The sequence below is a fragment of the Lolium rigidum genome, chromosome 5 (genome assembly GCF_022539505.1).
Source record: "Lolium rigidum isolate FL_2022 chromosome 5, APGP_CSIRO_Lrig_0.1, whole genome shotgun sequence".
Classification (NCBI taxonomy): domain Eukaryota; kingdom Viridiplantae; phylum Streptophyta; class Magnoliopsida; order Poales; family Poaceae; genus Lolium; species Lolium rigidum.
This window is the reverse complement of record NC_061512.1, coordinates 258,584,366-258,606,729: the sequence shown is the minus strand read 5'-3', so window position 1 is coordinate 258,606,729 and position 22,364 is coordinate 258,584,366. Positions and strand designations below refer to the sequence as shown.

The window sequence follows — 22,364 nt, the reverse complement described above, 5'->3', positions numbered from 1 at the left end:
GAAAACAGATTAGTTCAGAGGAATACAAAAATAATAATGGGTGTACTTCTATGCTCCCAGAATTTTCAATGAGAGGAATCAAAATACGAACAAAGTGAGCTAGTCTAAACTTCATTTCAATTTAAGCCTTGATTTTTATAAAAAAAAATAGAATAGGAGCAGATTCAGATGTAAAAAGGGAGGGGAAAGGTTCATAATTTTATAAGTAGCGCCAGTTGTATTGTGGTGGTGGTGCCTTCGTTGCACTGCCAAGAGGCATCGAGATTCCTGGACATGTCATGGAATAATGAATCAAAGTGTATTCTAACGCGTTCGTCCCTGACCAGGGCGCAGAAGCACGTTACCATGAGAGGAATCAAGCAAAGTAATTATATTATGTGTAACAAATTAACATTCTGACAATCTTTAAAGCCCTTCCCAAAAGGGGAACAACCTCGGGAAGAAAAATCTATTGTCCTAGCATAATCAACCTTCCCAATTGAACTTTGGTATTGGGGATCACATGTGTCTCCACCTAAACCACCATTATTTAGCTAATTAATTGATACTTGTTTCGAACAACTTCCTTCCTTTTTAATATTCCCAAGTAAACTAGCATATACAACAAGAGTAAGGTAAAGATCTAACTAAAAAAGATGATTAAACTAAAGCACTAACCAATCCTATTTAGATACGTAACCAGCCGTACAAATGTAGCTTTACGAGATGCAATCCTGGGGACAAGCACGGTCAATATTTAATTATGCAAGTGCATCTGTCATCCCTAGAAAAGAAACTCTATTAGCTCATAAAGCATCTATATCTAAAATAGTTTGGTGCCAGACAGCCAGCAACTCATATTTCAATTTAGGATCTGTAAAATTTCCTCACTATCGACAAAAAAAAAGTTGTCAGTGGTATATCTTATTTATTCTTCTGTTATTTAAGCACTTTTCTTACAGGAAGGTATATAAGCACTTTTTACACAAAAACATTTGGAAATGTACAATCATTTAGTTTCAATGTAGACAGAAAAAATTACTTGGCAGTTGAAAGTGCATCTTCAGATGCAATAATCATCGAAAAAGGATTTCCAGCAGACAAGCTTTCTTGTAACTAATTTTTTCGAAGACTACGTTTCATGATGTAATTTGTTTTTTTGAAGCTCGTCATGATGTAATTTGTTGCTAGAGGGAATCATGTAGCGTGTGTACGCAACGGTGGTGGGAAGATACTAAAACTCCCGACCTTTCCAGATAATTGTACCGGAATCTGTGGTTTCCGTGCATTGCATAGTGATGACAATTTTTTTAGACCCCACACAACTATATACTGGAATCTCCAATTAGTGCACCCTCCCTGATCCCCTCTATGCAATGACATCACTGATGTAAAACTTGTGGCCTACAATTTAGTGGCCTTGTATGTGGCCCTCTAACCAAAAAGGACTGTTTCCACCACCAGCTTCACATAGGAAACCTCCTGAATGGTCACATCAGCAACTGTCACAACTCTCTGTAGAACTAAAAGATCTCACAATAAAGTCCCAAAAACTTACTATGAGAATGACAAATCGGTACACAGGTAGAGCAGCAAGCAATAGGCAACTACTTGTAAACAAAGCAATATACAATTAGTTCCATTTTTTGGAAATAGACGGAATTAGTTCTGTTGGGCAAAATATCCCTCCTTGGTTTATCCCTGCCATATAACCGCCCATGGTATACTGGTATTGCGAAAGATCGGAAGATAGACGATCTTTAAAATAAAAAAAAAGTGAATTAGAAGGACTTATCAGATACGACACGTTCAAGCGTTATTTGTTTAGCTGCATCTAGATGACGTAAGACCCATTAAACATAACTGGTTGGAGATGCTGGTATCCTTCTCAGGCCACATAATTAGCCACAAAGTTGACTTTAATCTGGAAGTGGGTATAGTTGGATTCCTGTGTGGCGTTGGGGCCCCTCAGTGAGAGGGAAAGATTCTAAGAAATAAAGAAAATGGAAATGTTGTGGGTGGCCCCCACAGGCTTTGTTCTTACGACAAAGCCAGACAATGAAAGGCAGGAACAAAGCGAGGACAGGCCAGGACAAGCATAGCCAATTTCTAGTTTTCCTTTTCCATCTCACAGCAGCAAGCAGGATTCAGCAGCGGAGGCGCGCCTCTGGAATGAATGGTGGGGGGCGTTCTGGTGGAGCACCGAACCTTTTCTAGAGCTGCTTGCTGCTAGGTGGAGGAGGCTGGCTAACACCGAGCTAGGAGGAAGAGAGGGAGGGGAAGACTCTCTTTTCATGACCACAAGGGAGGCAGCACACGATTACCAGTGAGCAGCTACTACCTCTATCAATCTCTTTCTTTGCTTCCTTTCTGCAGAAAATGATGTGTTCTCGCCTACCACCCGCACCCTGCAACCCAAACACCAGCACATCTGACACAAAGATCTTCCCTAGATTCCCACCCTCAAATTCTTGGCTCACCCAAGATGTTCATCACCCAACCATGCTTCTTGATTCCCAACAGGAGAGGACAAGTATTGTGACTGACTTGCATGCTATTTTGCTATCATCAATTCTAAGACTACCTATCTTTCATGGCTCTAAACACTGATGCAGTGTTATTATGGTGTCAAATTGTGTGATCAGGTTCTGAAGGAGGCTTTACCTGTATGGAAGACGGAAGAGGCGCCCAGCCCAGCATCTCCATGGCGCGCACCACGTCATCCGAGGGTGCTGCGGTTGACTTGGATCTCCTGGAACAGCTGCTCTCCGGTGACAACGGCTGGCTTGAAGTGGCGACCAACGCTTCGCGCTCGTCCAACTACTTTGCTTCTCCTTCCACCTTCCTCTCAGATGCCACAGCCACCACCACCATGCCGCCGACAAGTGCAAATAACACCTTCTGGATGCAGTCAAGCTCCACCTTCCGGCAACGGCTTGACCAAGCACTAGCACACATCAAGGAGACGCAAAGAGACACCGATGTGCTCGTGCAGCTGTGGTTGCCTGTCAAAGGAAACGATGGGCAGCTGGTGTTGTCAACGACCGGGCAGCCGTTCTCTCTTGACAAGAGCTCTGAGAGCCTCAGACGGTTCAGGGATGTGTCGACACGATACACGTTCTCTGCAGATGTCGCGTCGGAGTCCTCGCCGGTGCCGGTGGGGCTCCCAGGGAGGGTATTCATTGGCAAGCTCCCCGAGTGGTCTCCGGATGTTCGCTACTTCACCAGATATGAATACCCCCGGGTGAACGATGCCCAGTCCTTGAACGTCCATGGGACGATGGGGCTTCCGGTGTTCGAGCAGGGGAACTACACGTGTTTGGGTGTTATGGAATTGATCATGACAAAACAGAAGCTCAACTTCACATCTGAGATCAACAACATCTGCACTGCTCTCCAGGTATTGATGCCTCACTTAACCTGAAACTTCAAACATCAGTATGCAGCAAGTATAGTTGCTGAAAGAGCATGTTTGTTATACACACAACTAATGTCTACAATAGGAAACAATCAACTTATTTTTTTCCAGAATTGAGATTTCTTAAGGGCCATTCTCTTTTGCAGGCAGTTAATCTGAGAAGCACGCAAGTTTCAAGCATTCCACGCGCAAAGGTAGGTAGCAAAATGAATTCACTACTGCTGCATCACAGCTTTGAGTTTTGGTTTCCTTCTGCTTTCATGAAAGTTTAGGTTGGACCCTCTAGTACAAAATTTGTTATTTAACCTCCCAAATTTTGTTACCCAGAAAAATCACCCCATTAGCGGTGGTTCACAAAGCGTTTTAACCAATATTGGTCATTTACGTGGCATCCCAATCTGTGTTAGATCACCAAATAAAGCAGGACACACCAGAGAGGAGAAAGGAGAAAGAGAAGAGAAATGATTCTTCTTTGTTTCCTTTTTTTGGTTATTTTACTGTGTGAGGTGGCTTTTTCAGATGGTTGGCTCAAGTCCAGTTAGATGAACCAGTAATAATACAACCATCATGGTCTCGTGGAGAAAATTGAACTAGTTTTCAGTATTGAGTCCTTGAGACTTGAGAGGGTTAAATAATAGTTATGTAGTATAGCGTCACATTTATTATTTTGTGAAAGCAGAGGGTCTATGTAAAATACTAATTTGTCAACTGAAGGTCTGCCCTAACACAACTAACAGTAAATGTACATAAATACCTCAAGATGATATAATGGCACTGATATCTGCTCTTGCTGATTATCAACCAGCTCAACAGTGCTTCCTACAGAGATGCTTTGCCAGAGATACTGGAAGTCCTAAGAGCAGCCTGCATCACCCACAGGCTCCCATTAGCTCAGACCTGGGTCACATGTGCTCAGCAAGAGAAACGGGGCAGCCGCCACTCCGATGAAAACTACAGGTACTGCATCTCCACCATTGACGCGGCATCCTACGTCAATGATCCGAAGATGCAGAACTTCCACGACGCCTGCTCTGACCACCACCTTCTGCGTGGGCAAGGGGTTGCAGGGAAAGCCTTCACCACAAATCAGCCGTGCTTCCTACCAGACATTGGATCTTCAACAAAACTGGAATATCCATTGTCTCACCATGCAAAGATCTTCAACTTAAAAGGTGCAGTGGCAATCCGATTGAGGTGCACACGCACTGGGACAGCGGACTTCGTGCTGGAATTCTTTCTGCCAACTGACTGTGAAGCTCTCGAGGAGCAGAAGGCCGTACTGGACTCCTTGTCGGGCACCATGCGCAGTGCTTGCCAAACTCTACGCGTGGTTACAGACAAGGAGATGGAGGATGAGGCACTGCTTGAAATGAATGAGTTGAACTCGTTTTGTCCCCAGGGGAAGAACAAAGTTGAGGAGTTGTCCTTTGGAGACAAAGCAACAGAACATACAGAGGAAGCTTCTTGGACAAGTCTAGCAGGGTATTCACAGAAAGAATCAGATTTAGCTGAACAAAGTATCCATGGAGGGCAGAGTTTATCTTTAGCTGGCATTCAGACATCAGCAGAAGGCAGCAAAGGAAAAAGGCGCACAAAGACGGAGAAGACTGTGAGCTTACAGGTTCTTCGGCAGTACTTTGCTGGTAGCCTGAAAGATGCAGCGAAGAGCCTAGGAGGTGAGCGATAATAACTCCTCAAATAAATGCAAGATTTAGCTATGAACACGTTACTGTTTTAGTAGATACCACCATTCATTAAACTATAGTAATACAAGGGAGTCATCATGCTAACCTAAATGCTCAATAAGATAATATTGCATCCACATTGTCATTTTTGCATCCACAAGAAAGTCAACCTCCACGTGCTCTTCGTAATAAGAGATGAACATTCTTATCACCCTTTTATGTGTTTTGTGCTGTTTCTCTTTAAGGGAAAGAGAAGGAAATTTTTTATTGATAGTTTGCCCTATAGTTATAATAACATAAACATAAGGAAAAACAAAATGAGTATAAAACAGTAGGCTCAACTCTCAAGAACTGCCACAGCAGATAAAGTTGCTATCTACAATTAGTTAGTAGATGTACTACAAGGCTTAGATTGATCGATGTATTGTAAGTCAATATATTCATTTGCTTGCAGCTAACAGCAACTTTACATGACAAAACAGTCAACTATATAACTGACTTAGAAATATTTGTGTTCTCTGCCTCCAATATACAGATTAGGGTTCATGTAAGACATAACTTGCCAGAACTAGGACCTAAACTCATCATGTCTCCAAGTTATGATCAAACTTTGTGTGTGAAAGATACTTGTACTGTCATAATCTTTGATTTAGTGACAAACAAGAAAAGAAGAACCATTTCAGGTTGACTGGATATATACTCACCATACTTGTTTCTCTTACACAGTGTGCCCTACCACCCTGAAAAGAATATGCAGGACCCATGGCATAAATCGCTGGCCATCACGAAAGATCAAGAAGGTAGACCATTCTCTAAGAAAGCTGCAACAGATCATCGATTCGGTTCATGGAGGAGAGACGGCTTTCCAGCTTAATACCCTGTACAAGGATCTCACAAACACCCCTGTATCATCAGATAACAATTTGTCAGCAAGCATCACTGTTCCACCAACTCAGCAGACCAATCTTAATGATTTTGAGAAGCACCAACACCACAGGCTAGGCAACAATGTACCATCAACCTCACACTCACACTCATCATGCAGCCAAAGTTCTGATTCAAGCCCGTCCTGCAGTGGTGGAGCAACACAGCATCCACCATCATATGGTGTTGATTTGATGAAGTCTGGAAGTCCTTTGAAGCACAGCCCTGTCCCAACCCTGCAAACAGAAAATGCCACATTAAATGGACATTTCTCAGTTCAGGAGGCACCACGAGATCTTTTACATAATGGTTATCAAGAGGCTATAGGTGAACAGCATTATTCTCGGAGCCTATCACCCCCCAAACAGAATACGGATGTAGATATGAGAGTAAAGGCCACATTTGGCTCAGAAAAGGTCAGGTTCAGATTGAAGCCTGAGTGTGGCTTTCAAGAACTGAAGCAGGAGATGGCAAGACGTTTGGGTATAGTAGACACAAGTTCTATGATTGTTAAGTACCTGGACGATGATTCGGAGTGGGTCCTGATGACATGTGATGCAGATTTACAAGAGTGCCTTCATGTATATAAACTAGCAAATATCCAAACTGTCAAAATTTCAGTTCATCTAGTTGCTAGCCCAGAAACAAGGGTCACTATTGGTCACACTGGTTTGTCATGAAGATGCCATAGGCCTCACAAGCTTGTCAGATTTAATCAGAAATCTACGAAGAAGCAGTGCTTGGTTTTACCCCAGGGAAACCCAGAGAGAATTCTTGGTAGCCCATGTTATGTGCCAAGTAGCATACCACACCTAGTTATGATGATAGCTGGATTAACTTTTGATTTGATTCTGAGGTTAGGAGCTGCTGCTGACATTAGAATACTTGACTATGGGAAAGCCAGTTTTGAAAATTAGGATACACTGAAGAAAGCATGCGTTGACTTGTAAATACTCTCATTGATGCGCCCCAAACTCTGAAAGACAGTCCAACTTGATTGAGTTGATATGGTGAAATATATCTACGTAAGGTTTCCTCCAGATACCTTTTGGTTCTTGGAATGTTGATGTGCATTAATCCCCAATGGCCTGTGTTTGATTACTGATCAACTTCAGTGCTCCCTTCAGAGGATATTACAGCATTCAGCACCTCAACCAAGTTACCAGCAGCAACGCTTTCGAGTTATTCAGCGTGCTTCATCATTCAATGGACATGGAGCTCTGCTTTTCAAACAAAAAGTTCTGCAGTAATTATTCTGGATTAGTTCCAGATATTGGAGGATTAGGATATTTTGTTCAATTTGTTTGTCCTGAAAAAGTTAAATATGTACGGTACACTCGTACCACATGAAGTGTCTCTTGAGAAAGACAATGTACAGACTACATTTGTTTTCTTTAAGAAGTTCTAAATTTATCAACTATATGGTCGATATCAATATGCAGATTGAACTACATCAGTGATCTAGCAACTTTGAGCATGAAAGAAGTTTGTCCCTGTTAGTATGCCTAAAATGCAACTGACATTAAAATAACCAGTTCATGTGCTTTTGTAATTAACTGATGAGTAATTTTGGGATGTTTGGAGAACGAGAATGGAACATATATGGAACAATTTATTTTTCAGTCGTCCCCCTGTTGATGATCCAAACTACAAAATGACTGGAATAAGAAAAGTAACAAGTATGTAGCTTAGTGGTTAGACATACTAAATGCATAAGTAGATGCAACCACAATACAAACAAGTATGGAAAAACCTACATCTGTGGATGCAACACAACAGTTCTCACAGATCTGATGGATAATTTCTCACTGAAAAGTTGACAGTTTAGAAATAATACATCTACATTATCCACCAATAAGGTCAAACAACATAGAAGGTACATCATATCATCTCCTGAAAATGTGTTTCTAGAACTGAAATAATGGTTCCAAAAGATAAAATACAAGAAATGCAACAAAATCATTTCAGATGACTGAGATTTACTTCTCTAGTTGATTTGTCGTTTATGGTTTAGTCATTTTCATAAGCCTTCCAAGGCGTATCAGCCAGGACATGCTAAACTTTCGTTACTGACCTCTGATGTTAGAGACATGCATGTACTGAAATTCACCTACCCTCCACATCCCAAAAGACAAACCAAACACAGTAGCATTGAGAGAGCAAGTGAGGAGACAATGGGAGGCCATCCCTACACTGTCAGATTTATACTTAGGTCCTCCAACCAGGATATCAACGGCTCATTTTCAAACACCATTCATTCTTGACTGACAGATATCTCCCTGTCAAGTTAAAGGCCATCGACCGGAGGGTCAGGGACCAACCAATGGAAGTTGCCTGACAGCTATTGTCAATATTTCCATCAGGCTCACTTGGTTCCACAATCTTGCATGAAACCTTGTTGAGAATTCTTGTCCTCTTTAATGCAAAAAGGCGTAAGTCATTACTTCTATAACAATAAAAATTAGCACCAGAACAATAATAAGCTGAAGTCACATTCAAGTGTCAATACTGCATCAAGTATAATGGCAGAGTGACCTCAAGTGGCACCATTGCAACCAAGGACTTCGACAATGATGGCAGTGGCGAATTCCCTGTGTATGATTCGCTGTGCATACTATGAGCCTGCGAGCAAACAAGAAAGGACTCACAGCCTTGCCATATCCTGAGAACTGCTCTTGTTCCAAGCTCACCATAAGACACTTGATGGGGTCCTCCACTTCTTGAGTCTCAAGGATAGACATGCAGGTTAAGCCAAACTGTCCTTTAGAGAGAAGGCAGACCGTGTCTCCAACTTGATGCCAAGCGTAACATTAGAATTCAGGTGCATCTATATGGATCTCCAGGGCGTCAGTATCAAACAGAGGTGCCCAAAAGTTCCAGGGCAGATATTGAAATGGACAGAAGAAATGCAATTGTGAACAAGATGCAAGTATATAGTTGTACTTGTATCCACAAAGTGAAACACCCCTGTGATCAACTAGAACAAGCAGAATGGACAGCAGGCACGATTATAACAGAGCATGACCTGTTTTCATCAGATGGTGAGAAGTACGGCTTCAAGAAATGAACTGCGTCTTTACTTTATAAATTAAACTAAAGAGAAATATTCAAATATGGCTCCAATTTAAATAAAGAGATAGACTCAAATATGCTAACTGCTAACCAAAAGTTGTACTTTATAACATTTTCTGCCTCTGTGTTTCTTAGATTATTAGTGTCTTGGCACGATGACTTGCTGCACCAAATTCTTCCTCATGCAATATGGTGGGCTAACCCGAGAGGGTTAAGATTCACAGCACACAGATATAAGAGGGCAAATTAAGGCAACTGGGGTATGCATATTACAGATGGAATTCAACCGAGCACACACTGCTAGCAACCTTTTATAGTCCGCGACAAGCTACAGGAAGCAAAATACAGTCCTTATCAAGAAAACATGGATATCAGGACACTGGCACTAGTTCATTAATAATCTACACTCTCCACGATCCTAAACAGAACAATGCAAGCATAAGCGAGATGTAAAAAAAAAAATTGAAATTATTTATGCGAATGAACATATTGTGGCAGGTCAAAATAAGCAAACCAGGGAAATTGTTCATACCTAACAAGCTTGTAGAAACGTGGGCACAGGTAATGAGACAAGGTTTGCAACATGAAATTATTCATTGATCAACTGATAAAAATCCATGGAAACTGGGATACAGAAGACACTATCTCACAAGAAGGCTAGAAACCACAGTCTGAAGAAACTCAGTCAGCATCCTCGTCGCTCTCGTCACTGAAGTAGCCTTTCCGCTTCTCCTTCCTCGCCGCCTTCTCGGCCGTCTTCTCGGCCGCCTTCTCCTCCTCTCCCCTCGTGTCCACCACCGACGCCCACCTGTCGTCCTCGAAGGCCGCGGCGACGCCGTCGTCATCGTCCGACTGCCAGGAGGGCCCGTCTCGTTCGCCGCCACCGCCCCCGCGTCCGGCGCCGGCGCCACGGCGCGACTTCTTAGAGGGCGGCGGCCTGTCGCGGGGCCCGAGCTGGTTGCGGGGGCACTCGTAGGAGAGGTGGCCCTCCCCGCCGCACTCGTAGCAGTGGGACTTGTCGCGGTACTCGCGGCGGCGGATGAACTGCGCGGCGCGGCCGTTGTCCTCGGCGATGGAGGCGGCGAGGGTGCGGCCGTTGAGCAGCTTGCCGTGCATCCCGGCGGCGGCGGCGGCGGCGTCCTCCCGGCGGACGAAGAGGACGAAGGCGATGCCCCTGTTGCTGCGGGAGGCGCAGTCCTTGAGGACGGTCACGCGGGCCACCTTGCCGAAGCGGGAGAAGAGGGTGTGCAGGTCGGAGTTGGTCAGCGCGAAGTCCAGATTGGAGACGTACGTCGACTTGGACGGCGCGAGCCCGCCCGAGCCGCTACCGCTGCCAGGCTTTCCGTGGGTGCCGGAAGCGCCGGCGGTGGCGGAGGAGGAGGAGGGCAGCAGATAGCGGTAGAGGAAGCTGTCATCCTCGCCGTCGGAGTTGGAGCCCTGCCGCCTCCGGCGAGACATTGTTAGCTATTTCCCCAATTCCCCACTTCCGAGAGGACGCCATATGTTTTGATGGGCTGAAGCGTTAATGGGCCCGTAGATGAGGAGAACCGTAAAAATGGCAAACGTGGGCTAAAATGTGCTCATTTTGGGCCGTGTGAAAGATATACTTTTTTTTTCCGAGCGCTGGTCGTGTGTGACTGAATGCACATTGCCCTGATCCACTAGTCCAGCTTTATGATGCTCAAAAACAAAAACAAAACTGGTCCAGGTTTATTGTTGCTCAAAAAAAAACTAGTCCAGGTTTATTATTTTTTCGCGAGAAAGATTCGGATCTTCTATAGAAGATCACGAAGAGTACAAAACACCTCAAAGATAATAAAAATTACACTGAGGTTCTTGGACAACCTAACCACCACCGTTACGAGAGCGAGCCGGTGACGCACCAATGTCGCCACTCCCCTACCGGAGCCGGCCTGGCGTTGGTGATGACAGTCGGGAATTCTTCGTACGCGTGCCCCTAAGGAACGGCGCCCTGAACCGAAGTCGTCGCCACTGAACCCTTCATTTGATCCAAATCTTGTAACACCAAACCTGCAGCACAAATAGACTAACCGAGATCCACCACTCCATGGAAGCGTCGATAAGACAATTCCCCACCCTCCTCGATGATACCGACGAGATCGCTGCCGACGAGGTGGATGCGGAGGCGGGAATACCTTATTCTTGTCTTGGACGGCGTTGCCATAGCCACCATAATGTCGCTACTGGTTGACCAAACTCTAATTTTAGGGACCTTGATATAGCGTCGAGAGCAGGTCTGAGGTCTCCAGTTCTCCACACCTTTCCGCTGCCAGAGCGGCAAGCAAAGGAGGTGGGGACCCGTCGATTCCCTACCGGAGACGGAGGAGACGAAGCAGATGGCGACAACGGCTAGGGTGGAACCCTAGATCCGCCTCTTCCTTTCTAGCGTTTTTTTTTAATTCAGATTTATTAAATAATCACCCGTTGATTGTCAAAGACAAAATAGAAAGAGAGTCTCATTCTCATCACACGATTCAGAGTGGAATCTCGTGTCACCATTATCGCGGGTGATGCATATACAAAATTTAGTCTATATGAGCAAAAATATGCATACGAAATTTAGTCAAGAAGTGCAATTAAGTTAATGGAAACACATGATCTCTCCTCTCGAAGGAAGAATGTTGACCTTTGAGGATTACAGAACGCTGATTGACTAATGTGAACAGGATGATAATCCTAGAAATCCGTTTTGGAGTGGCTCTTCTGATTCATCACAGGACCGCATGGAACTTCGCGCCGTCCAATCCGGTTAATCAGCAATAAGTGGCACCCGTTTACCAGCAACTCGACTGTGATCACACTGTGTATTTAAACCACCCTCGACCTCCTCAAAACCCTCCCCAGTCCCCGCACAACCAAAGCTTGCAACCTCTCAAGTCTGAACTCAGCCATGGCAACGGTGACGAAGCTCTCACCTTCTTCTTCTCTGATCCATTCATGTTACTCTGCTGCTCTCATCAGACCTTAACCAGATAGCTTTTGAATCTTCGCAGGACGGAGCCGAGAACAGGCAGTTCAGCCTCCAGGTTGACATGCAGTGCCGGTGCATGGGGTGCGTTAGCAAGGTCGAGAAAGCCATGGCCTCCATCGGGAGCTTCAAAGGTACACGCAGCCTCCCTGACCCCTCTTTGATTTGTTCTTTCTTGGAACGTTTTGCCTGATTTTTCCTTTGGTTCAACAGGAGTCGAGAGATCGGTGGGAGATGTCGACACTGGGGTTGTTGCTGTGGCAGGGAAGGTGAATCCGGCGGAGCTTCGCCAGTGGCTGAAGAGGAAGACAATGAAGGATGCCAAGATCGTTTGCCCTGATCCACCAGTTGAGAATCGTAATCAGGTACTTACCCCTCGTCTACTAGGGCAGAATGAAGAGCGTTACTGTGATGTTCTTGGCTTTACAAATGAATGTATCCACTGGAAAAATGGCAAGAAGGATCATGTTTATTTTGTGCTTAGCAGATAGAAAATACACATATCAAAGGGCATGAAGTAATCAAATCTTAAAATATATCGGGCTAAAAGCCATGTAAGAACTGATAATCCACATGTCAAAAACTGAACTTGAACGGCTGATAGTTTTTTAACACTTCAGAGAGTGACTGGTTCTGGTTACCTATTTCCACAGTGATCATGTGCACTGTGTGCTTGCTTGCTAGACAGATGGAACAAAAGATCAAACTCTATGAAACAGAACATGATGAAAAGGTATTGGGAAAAAAAAACCATGTAAAAATAGAAACATGACAAAAAGGTTTCGTATTTCCAAAGTGATTTCCACACCTCTAATTGAACCACTATCTGCTTGCAGAAAATGATATTGGTTCTGGGAAGCAGTTCAAGAATGGGGCACACTGCACCTTCAGCTCCACCATCACCAGATAACGTGTCCTGTGCTCTAGCACCATCAGGAGTTTGGTCTGACCATGAGGATGTGCATCTGATTGAAGAGAAGATCAGGGATCTCGAGAAGGTCAGGGATACGCTGAAAATCAAGAACCTGAAGAACGAGCTGACTGTGGCCAAGTATGAGCTCAGACAGTCCAGGGAAGTGATCAGCAGTAGCAAGAAGACTCTGCTAGATAGTGCTTTGAGTCAGCTCAAAGCGTACGAGAAACTTGAATCACTCGGTTGCTCGCTATTTGACTGAGCATATCCAGTTCATGGTTTCGCTTATTAAACTTCATTGTATGGTCGGTGTAAACCCTTATTGTTAGTATGCAAATGGTAACTTTCCTGAGTTTCTATGCACCTCTGAAGCCTGATGTACCGTTGTTTGAAGTGTGAACTAGCCATGGGCATGGGGTGTAAACTCTATGCCACTATAGCAGCGAGATCTTTTGGTATATTTGTCACTGCATATCATCTACACTTGACCAAAAATCTGATTCAGGTAGACTGCAAGGTTCGTTCTGTTTACATAGAAGCTAAATAAATTTCAGTGGTGACCTTGCAACACAGCAAACAATATGTATCATGTGTCTCTATAGGTGGCCAATTCTCCATGTTAAATAGCATTAACATGTAGTACTCCGTATTAAACTAACTGAGAGGTGAGAACTAGAACAGTTCAGTGGCATGAGACAACATCAGCAGAATGACATGGTACACTCAAATAGTAACTGAAGTATAATGGCTTGAGGCAACATCAGCAGAACAGAACTAGAAGTAGAATTGAGGAACGCACTGAACACTAATGCCTGCCTGTCAGTCAGTCAGACATGCCGGCGGTGGTCACCGTCGTCGTCGACGCGGAGGTTGACCGCCGTGGTCGCGGAGCGCGTTGAGGATGGCCCAGACCTTGGTGCGGTTCTTGAAGCCCTTCGTCTGGACCTCCTTGGCGGCGGCGGCGTGGATGGGCTCGCTGGCCAGGCCGTCGACCCGGAGGCGCATGGCGAGCACCTCGCCGACAGCGGCGGTGGCCTTGGTGTTGCAGGCGCGACCGCACTCCAGCCCGTCCCGGAGGGGCTTCTCGATGGAGGAGGCGGTGACCAGCACGCGGCCGCTCTGCCGGTCCACCAAGTTGGCCGTCCACTCGGAGGCGCATGGCAAGCACCCGGAGCCTTTCCAGTTCATGGTTTGAGTGTTAGCTAGTATGCAAATTAGAACTTTCTTGAAGTTTTCAATCATCTCTCAAGCCTAATGTATTTTCGTTTGAAGTGTCAAGTGTGAACAAGCCATGGGAGTAGGTGGCGAATTTCATGCCACCTCATCAGTGACCCTGATTGACCTTTTGGTATATTTGTTCAGAGCAGTTAATATGGTTAAAACCCCAGTAATATGGCACTAATGCGAATCCAGAGCAGCCATGCAGAATAACTTAAGGTTGTCTTCCAATCATGTCTACTTCTAACTCTAAGAATCATTGCCCAGTCCTAGTTCATCAGAACCAAACAAAGAACTAACACAGGATTGGTGTACACGAGATTAAATAGCTTTCTCTTAGCCTCCCTCTTGACGAAGAACACAGGAAAAGAGCGTCCCATGGTGTCAAAGAATCACACTACAGCTTGTCTGGAACCCAATGGTTATGATGTCATTCTCCAGCTCTGTGAGCAATGTGATGATGGCAGAGCAGGGTGCTACTATTCAGCTCATGTACAATTGTCAAATCACTAACATACAACCAAAAAAATAAACATCTTGTGGAACAACACATTTCAATACCTTGAACAATCACCACCAGTCACCAGAAGCCATTTTTGTAACAAATGTAATCAGTTGTACCTCTGATCATCCTACGAAAACAAAAAACAATATAAAAAATGATGTTCTTACTAATTCATCAATAGTTCACATTCCATAATTTCAACACATTGGAATATGAGAATAAAGAATCAGGTACTAACTTTGTACTCGCAGCAGCCTGCATTTCTTGTACCAGCAGAAATGACTCATTGCAATGAAAATCTTAAGCATGCCTTTCAAGGGTTTAAGTACATGTCAACTGTGGATGTCTCCTTCCAAAAACTGATACCTTTCTGGGAGCAAATCTTTGTGCTTATGGTATATCCCTTTCCTTGAAAAGAGAGTTATCAACAGGGAAATAGTTGAAGCTTCAAGCGACATGCTTTTCCCATCAACTCTGGACATATAATTGATGGCCCTGACTATTTCACCTTTATTCAGTAACTTTCTGATAATAATATTTAGCATACCAGAGTTGGAAGCACAACCACTCCTCTCCATTGATGAAAATATACTGTCAGCTTTTTCTATCAATCCTTTTTCTATAAGGTTTGACATCATCGTAGTGTACGTTATAACGGTAGGTACCAATCCCTTGGCTGGTATTGCAGCAAACAAATTCTGAGCTTGCTCTATTCTTCCAACTTTAAACATTGCATCAATTATAATAGTTAGACTTCTAATATCAAACTTATGGTTCATTGCTCGCAACTTGTCAAACATCATGACTGCTTCATCGGCACAACCATTTTTACAAAGCCCACTGAGAATTATATTGTATGTATCAATGGACAATCTCACTCCACTTTTGTCCATCTCATGGAACATTTCCTTTGCAGCAACAGTTCTACCAGCCTTAAATAATCCATCCATTATGATGTTATAAGTAAGAGTATCCGGTTTAGTTGACATACATGACATTTTTCTGAATAGAGTCAATGCAGCATCCACCATTCCTGCTTTAAAGTATCCATCAATAAGTGTATTGTACGTAATGGCATTAGGCTGAATGCCAATCGATACCATATCATCACATAATCTAGATGCTATCTGCATCTTGCCAACCAAGCAGTATCCATCAATCAGTGAACTAAATGTGATAACATTGGGCTTCTCACCTATATGTATCATAAAGTCAAAGATATCTTGTGCATCTGTCACCCTTCCTTCTTTGCATAGGTTGTTCACTATTGAGGTAAAGAACATAACGCCAGGACAACGGATGCCTTTTTCCTTCATTTCATGAACCAATTCTTTAGCTCTCAGTAAATCACCATGTGTACAATAACCCTGAATCAGGCAGCTGTAAGTCGGTATATTCGGTGGTACCCCCATATCAATCATCTGGTTGAATTGTTGAATAGCATCATTCATCCTACCCTTTCTGCAAAACGCATCTATCATGGCTAAATAGGTCACAACATTCGGTTTCACTCCCTGTTTCTGCATGTCTTCAAAGATAAGAAAGGCCTCATCCACCAATCCACACTTAGCATGTGCACTGATCAATATGTTGAAAACATATTGGTCAGGTACAACACCTCTTCCTACCATCAAGTTGTAGAGATTATTCATATCAACGAGGCTTCCTTCTGTAGCGTACCCGTGAAGCATGGTAGAGTATGCCACGATATTCGGTTTGAGGCCCTTCAGAATCGCGCAATCCAGAATCTGTCTAGCTTCTTTGCTTCTTCCACGCTTGCACAACACATTAATCATCGAGGTAAATGTCACCACATTAGGAACAACGCCCTGCTGCACCATTTCATGGAATAGGTTGCTTGCCGTGCTGAATTTACCCTCCTTTAAGAATCCATGGATAACCGTGGTATATGACACCACGTTAGGGGAGCAGCCAGCTTCTTGTTTTGCAATCATCCGGAGTAGCTCGAGCGCATGCTGGCTCCTGCTATCATCACATAAACCCTTGATAACCGTGTTGTATGAGATGGCATCAGGCACGCAGCCCAGATGCGGCATCCTGTGAAGCAGCATGTCCAGAGCCTCATCTGTCTGCTTTGCGCGGCAGAGCACCTTGAGGAGGATGCCAACGATAACGATGTTTGCCTTGAGGCCCGCCCTGAGGAAGTGGCCGAAGAAGGCAAACGCTAAGTCTTGATGCCGCGCGCGGCAGCAGCAGTCGAGCAGGATGCCGTACGTGTGGACTGTGGGCGGCGGCACCGGCGCGCCATCGCCTCGTGGCATGCGGTTGAAGAGGGCGAAGGCGAGCGATAGGCCGTCGCTGCAGGCGGTGGAGGCCGGCGCGCGGGCGAGGGCAGCGAGAAAGCCGTTCAGGGCGCCCGCTGGTACCAGAGTGTCCTGGTGGAGCAATTCGTCGAACACCTCGTGTGCGTCCTGAGGGCTGAGCGTCCCGGAGCAGGCGCGCTCCGTGGCCGCGGCAAGGGCGACGTGGGGAGCCTGGCGTGAGGGCAGCGAGGTGGATGTGGAGGAGGAGCGGCGGTGGAGAAGGAGCATCGGAGCGGACGAGTGGAGGCGAGACATGGTGTTGGCCGAGCGACACGGCGGCGCTCACAAAGAATGGAGTTTCACTTGAAAGCGGACACCAGGAGCACGGAGTGAGGGCGGCGATGGCGGCGAGGTGGAGGTGGAGGAGGAGCGGCGGAGGAGTTGGCCGAGAGACACGGCGATATTCTGCGGAGGCGGCGACTCTGCGGGGCGGCGCTCGGAAAGAATGGTGTTTGACTTGAAAGCTGTACTATCCTGTAGGGACGAGTAAATAGTTTGATGGAAAGCAACGAGTTAAATTCAGTACTTCTCCTTGATCAATTCCAAAGGATTTTTCTTTCTTTTGAATCGGATTGATTCTACTATATACCTCATCTTAAAGCAGCTCGTAAATATGCGTAATAAATAAATCAGGTACTATTTGAATCTAATAAAATGAATTTAGCAAATACATGATTTTTCAGCGGCCATGCGTAGTCATATTCATAGGCATGCCAGACACCTAGGAACAGATCTTGTGAGGTAATATTTGACAAAATCCCTATGACCAGATGGGCAAACTAAATATTTTCAGGGTATGATTGTAAATAGTTTGCAAAACAAAGTCAGACCGAGTCAAGCACAAATGAAGAGCATCTTGGGTCGACCCGTTTCGGGCACCAAACGGATCTCCTTTTCTAAGTTGGGTCGGCCCACGGATATAAATGAGGTCGTGTCATTCTCTTGTGTGTTTAGGTTTATTGCAGGTCGATAAGACCATTTTTTAAAATAAAATTTGATATATTGAAAAATTAATGTACATAGGGCAAATAAAAAGGACTAAAAATAAAAATAACTTGATAAAAACCTATCTATGGTTTGCGTCCACCGCATCACCTACACCTTGTTATCGCCGGCGGTCGGGTTCACATACTCCGGCACATGCCACGGATACTCGGAGGGGCCGGTGCAGGCACGGGCCACGGATTCCATGGCGACGCCTCCACAGGCGAGTTTGAAAGCCTCCTCGAACTCGAGGTCGGGTGGTTGGATGGGGAATTTGTCCTCTGTCTTCACGATCTTCCTATGCTCGGTCTCCCATGCAAGGAGGCTGAGGTAGTCCTTGAGATCGTTGATGACAATATTTATATTCATCTAATTATGTTGTATAAGATTTGAAGGATATAGGGTTGGTCATTGTGCCTAAAAGATTGAAGAGCTTGAAGAGTATTTCGGAAATGAAATGTTTTTCTTGCTTGGACTTGTTGGAAGAAAGGTTGGAAGAGAGAAAAGAAAGAAAAGAAAAGAAGAAGAGTATGGAAGAAGAGAAGAAGAAATAAAGATAAGAAAAAAAGAGAGGAAGGGGTGGCCGCCGCCGGAGGTGCGGGCGGTACCACCGGCCACCCTGCGGCCGGAGCCTCCGGGCTAGGTACCGCCCGCGGTACCGGAACAAGACATTGTGCCACAGCACATGTCCAGGGTGCCTGGGGGGCTCGGCGGTACCTTGACCGGAGGCTCCGGCCTCCCACTCCCGGCCCGCGCGTGCTGGCCTGCCTTGGCCACGTGGCCGCCTCCTGTTCGCCGCGCCATCGACAGAGGCCGGTAGTACAGGCCCAACCTGGCCGGTACTACCGGCCTGACCACTCCAACGGCAGGATCCCCTCGGGGGGGGGTTATAGTGCTTCTTCTCCAATGGTTCTCCTGCTCACTTTTTCCCCAAAATCCGAGACACCATTGTTGAGCTCCATTTTGCCTAGATCTTTCTACTCCTCCACCCAAACTTCACCATACTTGAGGATTTTCTAGAGATGACCTAGATCTACTCTTCCGCCAAAGGGATTTGTGTTTCATCAACATTCTTAGTGGATCTTTGTCAGGTGACCTCGAAGCTACTCTTCGTGTAAAGCTTCGTGGTTACATCTTGGGAGCCTTCAATTTGGTTGTGGATGTGTGCCCCAAGCTTCGTGTAAAGGTGTCGGTTGCGACCTCAAGGCAACCGCTTAGTGGAGCGTGGATTAGGCCTTTATGGCGTTGCTCACAGGAGAATAGGGTGAGCCTTCGTGGCGTTGGTTGGACTGCGTGGCACCACACCCCTCCGAACGTAGATGTACCTTCTTGCAAAGGAAGGGAACTACGGGAATCATATCATCATCTCTCCGTGTGCTCCACCTCGGTTACCTCTATCCTCTCACCGCCTTTACTACGTGTATCTTGTTTTGTTACTTGCTATCTTGTCATATAGTTGAATTCACTTAGTTGCATATATATAGAATTTACCTTTGTGTCAAGCCTAATTTGAAAAAGTATTAAAATTTTAGATTACACTTATTCACCCCCCTCTAGGTGTCATACGATCCTTTCAATTGGTATCAAAGCCTCGGCTCTTTTTCGGGCTTTATCGCCTAAGAGAGTATGGCCGATGAGGGGGAGCCCGCATCCATGGAAGACATCAAGGAATTGAAATCGTCAATATCCTCGATGAATGACTCTATAAGTGAATTAAGGGATATGATGACGAGCTTTATGCAAGCCAATAAACCTCCTACCCCTCCTACCACCACTACCGAGGTTGTCACTCCTATTGTTGATAAAACCTCCCTTGGTGCCTCTACGGAGGCCGAAACCAAGGATGAGGGTAGTGGTGAGTCTCTTCCCAAGTTGGATCCTAATGCCACCGGAGTGTACTCGACGGTTCCTCCTCCGCTCGTGTATTCTCCGGATCCTCCCATTCCTCACCCTCACATTAATCCACGAGGAGATCCACCGTCACTTAATCCTAATGCTTTTTCTTTGTGGCAAACCAAGATGAAGTCTTATTTAAATTCCTCATCTGTTGAACTATGGAGAAATGTTGTTGAAGGATACAAGCCTCACAATCCTAATGGTTTGTCTCGTATGAAAGTGGTTGATTGCCAACTCAACGCCACCGCCTTATATATGATTCAACAAGCCATTAGTGAGGATGATAGACCCTACATCGAGAAAGCAACAACCGCCAAGGATGCTTGGGATATTCTTGCCGAAATATTCCTTGGAAGCTCAAGCATGAGGCAAAATAAGTTCCAAGAGGTTAGCAATAAAGCCGAAGGATTCTACATGGAAGATGGTGAACATCATCGGGATATGTACCGCCGTCTCAAGGCTCTTGCTATATCCTTTCGAGACCTTGGTGCCACTTATGTTGATGATGATTGGATCAAGAGGAAGTACATCAATGCCTTATTACCCTTTGAACCGGCCGATCTAAGGATTCTCAAGAACAAGCACAACTTTTAGAAAATCACCTCCAATGATGTCATGCAAGAAATGGATGCTTTCAAAGTTGAGTCAAAAATTGCGGTTGATAGTCGTGCCCGTGCTATTGGGATGAAGAGAAGTGAAACCTTGCATTGAAGGCACATGTTAGTGTTGAGGATGATGAAGATTTGATGGAAACTAAGTACGAAGGACACTCTGAAGAACTCAAACGTGATCTACATGGTCATATTGCTCTTCTCACAAAATCCTTTTGGAGAGATCCTTCCAAGTACAAGTTAAAGGGAAACCAAAGAGGAGATGCCAAGGGGCCAAGAGTTAGAACTTGTTATAATTGTGGCAATCAAGATCACTTTATTGCCGAGTGCCCTTATGAGAATAGAGAAGATCATGGTGGAAAGCTCATCCTCAAGGACAAGTCAAAAGTTCTTCGCAAGAAGCCATTTGTCAAGAAAAGTGGCTATGACATTACCAAGAAGCCATCGAAGTATGTGTTGATTGCCCGTGAGGAGTATTCTTCCGGAGAAGAAGAAGATGACAAAGACGACTCAATAAGTGAGGTGGCCGTCATTGCTATCATCTCTACACCTTCATCATCTCTCTTTGAATCTCCCAATGAAGACTCCTCCAACAATGCAAGATGTCTCATGGTCAAGGCCTCTCATGTTCTCACTTCCGGAGATGAAGAAGATGCTCACGAAGACACATTAAGTGAAAAGGCCTCTAGTGCCTCTACCACTATGACATCTCTCTTCAAATCTCCCAATGAGGACCTCTCGTTCAACCTCAACAAGTGCCTCATGGCTAAGGATGGCAATGGGGAGGGTATGGGCAGGGTAGAGCAATACCATACCCATACCCGTATAGTCGATGGGTACAAACTTCTACCCATACCCGTGCCCATGGGTATAAAACTTTACCCATACCCATACCCATATCCGGCGGGTACCCGTACCCATTGGGTACCCTGTGGGTAGGTTAAATTGTACACAAATTTCTCGCAATTTTACATTTATCGATAATAAATTCGATTAAAAATGAATTATCTCAACTCGATAACATGTAGTTGAGTACATAACAATTCAAAAAATATAAAAATCCCATTCTCATATAGTAACTCATTAGTCAACAAAAGTAGACGTGTAAAATAAGGAATTGACAATAAATGGGCAGGGTATGGGTATACCCGCGGGTACAAAGCAATACCCGTGCCCTACCCATGACTTAACGGGTAGGGTATGGGTACTACCCATGGGCATAAAAATGTACCCATACCCTGCCCATGCGGGTACCCGTACCCGTGGGTAAAATTGCCATCCTTACTCATGGCCAAGACTTCCTAGGTAACTACTTCATCCAAACCCACCTCCAAGACTATTTTCTCGAATGTGATGTTGAGAGTCTCAAGATAAAGAGAGAAATTATTAGCATGGATGAATTTATCTCTAACTTGCAAGGTGAACCCAAAAAGCATGTCCAAGTTATCTTGGATAGGCTTGCACATGCCAATGATCCCCTTGATCTCAAGGAGAGATTTGAGAGATAAAATGCCGATGAGATTGGGGCGTTATCTCAAGCTCTTGGGGAAGAACAAGAGCTTAGAGAAGCTCTAGAGGAAAACTTGTCTTCTATTGAGGAAATTCATAATGAAACCTTATCCAACCTCACTAAAGAGTGTGATTATGCTATTGCCTTATCTAATGTGCTTAAAAGGGAAAAAAGTTGCCTTTGGTGTTGTTCATGCTAAACTAACTAAGGAGTTAGAGAAACTTGAAAAGACTCACAAGGCCTTGGAAAGTGAATTCTCTACCCTTACCAAGTCTCATGAGCAACTTCAAATTCAATTAACTAAAAATGATTTGCCTAGTTCTTCTACTTCTTCTT

At 44.8% G+C, this 22,364-nt stretch overlaps 4 protein-coding genes and 1 pseudogene across 5 annotated transcripts; 2 read left to right on the top strand and 3 right to left on the bottom strand.

Annotated features, from left to right (window-relative positions):
* The first annotated feature begins 2,292 nt into the window (after window positions 1-2,292).
* LOC124654078 (protein NLP1-like) lies at window positions 2,293-6,699 on the top strand. The gene is made up of 5 exons (XM_047193111.1): window positions 2,293-2,512; window positions 2,625-3,379; window positions 3,544-3,591; window positions 4,203-5,073; window positions 5,809-6,699. Exons 1-5 carry the CDS (start codon window positions 2,359-2,361, stop codon window positions 6,684-6,686), a joined length of 2,706 nt encoding a protein of 901 aa, XP_047049067.1. The 5' UTR covers window positions 2,293-2,358; the 3' UTR covers window positions 6,687-6,699.
* A 2,954-nt stretch (window positions 6,700-9,653) lies between these two features.
* Window positions 9,654-10,536, bottom strand: LOC124651189 (U11/U12 small nuclear ribonucleoprotein 31 kDa protein-like). Its single transcript, XM_047190317.1, has one exon. The coding sequence runs from the start codon at window positions 10,534-10,536 to the stop codon at window positions 9,760-9,762; it is 777 nt and encodes a 258-aa protein (XP_047046273.1). The 3' UTR covers window positions 9,654-9,759.
* Window positions 10,537-11,989: 1,453 nt separating this feature from the next.
* LOC124657519 lies at window positions 11,990-13,242 on the top strand. The gene is made up of 4 exons (XM_047196058.1): window positions 11,990-11,998; window positions 12,093-12,201; window positions 12,281-12,432; window positions 12,904-13,242. Exons 1-4 carry the CDS (start codon window positions 11,990-11,992, stop codon window positions 13,240-13,242), a joined length of 609 nt encoding a protein of 202 aa, XP_047052014.1.
* A 565-nt stretch (window positions 13,243-13,807) lies between these two features.
* LOC124657518 lies at window positions 13,808-14,168 on the bottom strand (annotated as a pseudogene).
* Window positions 14,169-14,391: 223 nt separating this feature from the next.
* Window positions 14,392-16,794, bottom strand: LOC124654624 (protein Rf1, mitochondrial-like). 2 transcript variants are annotated; one of them, XM_047193618.1, is made up of 3 exons: window positions 14,942-16,794; window positions 14,760-14,830; window positions 14,392-14,641 (listed from the first exon to the last, which is right to left on the bottom strand). In XM_047193618.1, exon 1 carries the CDS (start codon window positions 16,773-16,775, stop codon window positions 15,036-15,038), a length of 1,740 nt encoding a protein of 579 aa, XP_047049574.1. In that variant the 5' UTR covers window positions 16,776-16,794; the 3' UTR covers window positions 14,392-14,641; window positions 14,760-14,830; window positions 14,942-15,035. The 2 variants fall into 2 exon arrangements, with proteins under 2 accessions (XP_047049574.1, XP_047049573.1); XM_047193617.1 differs by having other exon boundaries at window positions 14,392-14,830.
* Window positions 16,795-22,364: the final 5,570 nt, after the last annotated feature.

Bases quoted from the DNA above. Each gene is read 5' to 3' on its own strand.
- LOC124654078 (XM_047193111.1), top strand. From the start codon at position 2,359: ATGATGTGTTCTCGCCTACCACCCGCACCCTGCAACCCAAACACCAGC. The intron at 3,380-3,543 runs GTATTGATGCCT...TCTCTTTTGCAG, and splicing joins ACATCTGCACTGCTCTCCAG to GCAGTTAATCTGAGAAGCAC. The intron at 3,592-4,202 runs GTAGGTAGCAAA...ATTATCAACCAG, and splicing joins CAAGCATTCCACGCGCAAAG to CTCAACAGTGCTTCCTACAG.
- LOC124651189 (XM_047190317.1), bottom strand. From the start codon at position 10,536: ATGTCTCGCCGGAGGCGGCAGGGCTCCAACTCCGACGGCGAGGATGAC.
- LOC124654624 (XM_047193617.1), bottom strand. From the start codon at position 16,775: ATGCTGCTTCACAGGATGCCGCATCTGGGCTGCGTGCCTGATGCCATC.
- LOC124657519 (XM_047196058.1), top strand. The intron at 12,202-12,280 runs GTACACGCAGCC...TTGGTTCAACAG, and splicing joins CTCCATCGGGAGCTTCAAAG to GAGTCGAGAGATCGGTGGGA. The intron at 12,433-12,903 runs GTACTTACCCCT...ATCTGCTTGCAG, and splicing joins CAGTTGAGAATCGTAATCAG to AAAATGATATTGGTTCTGGG.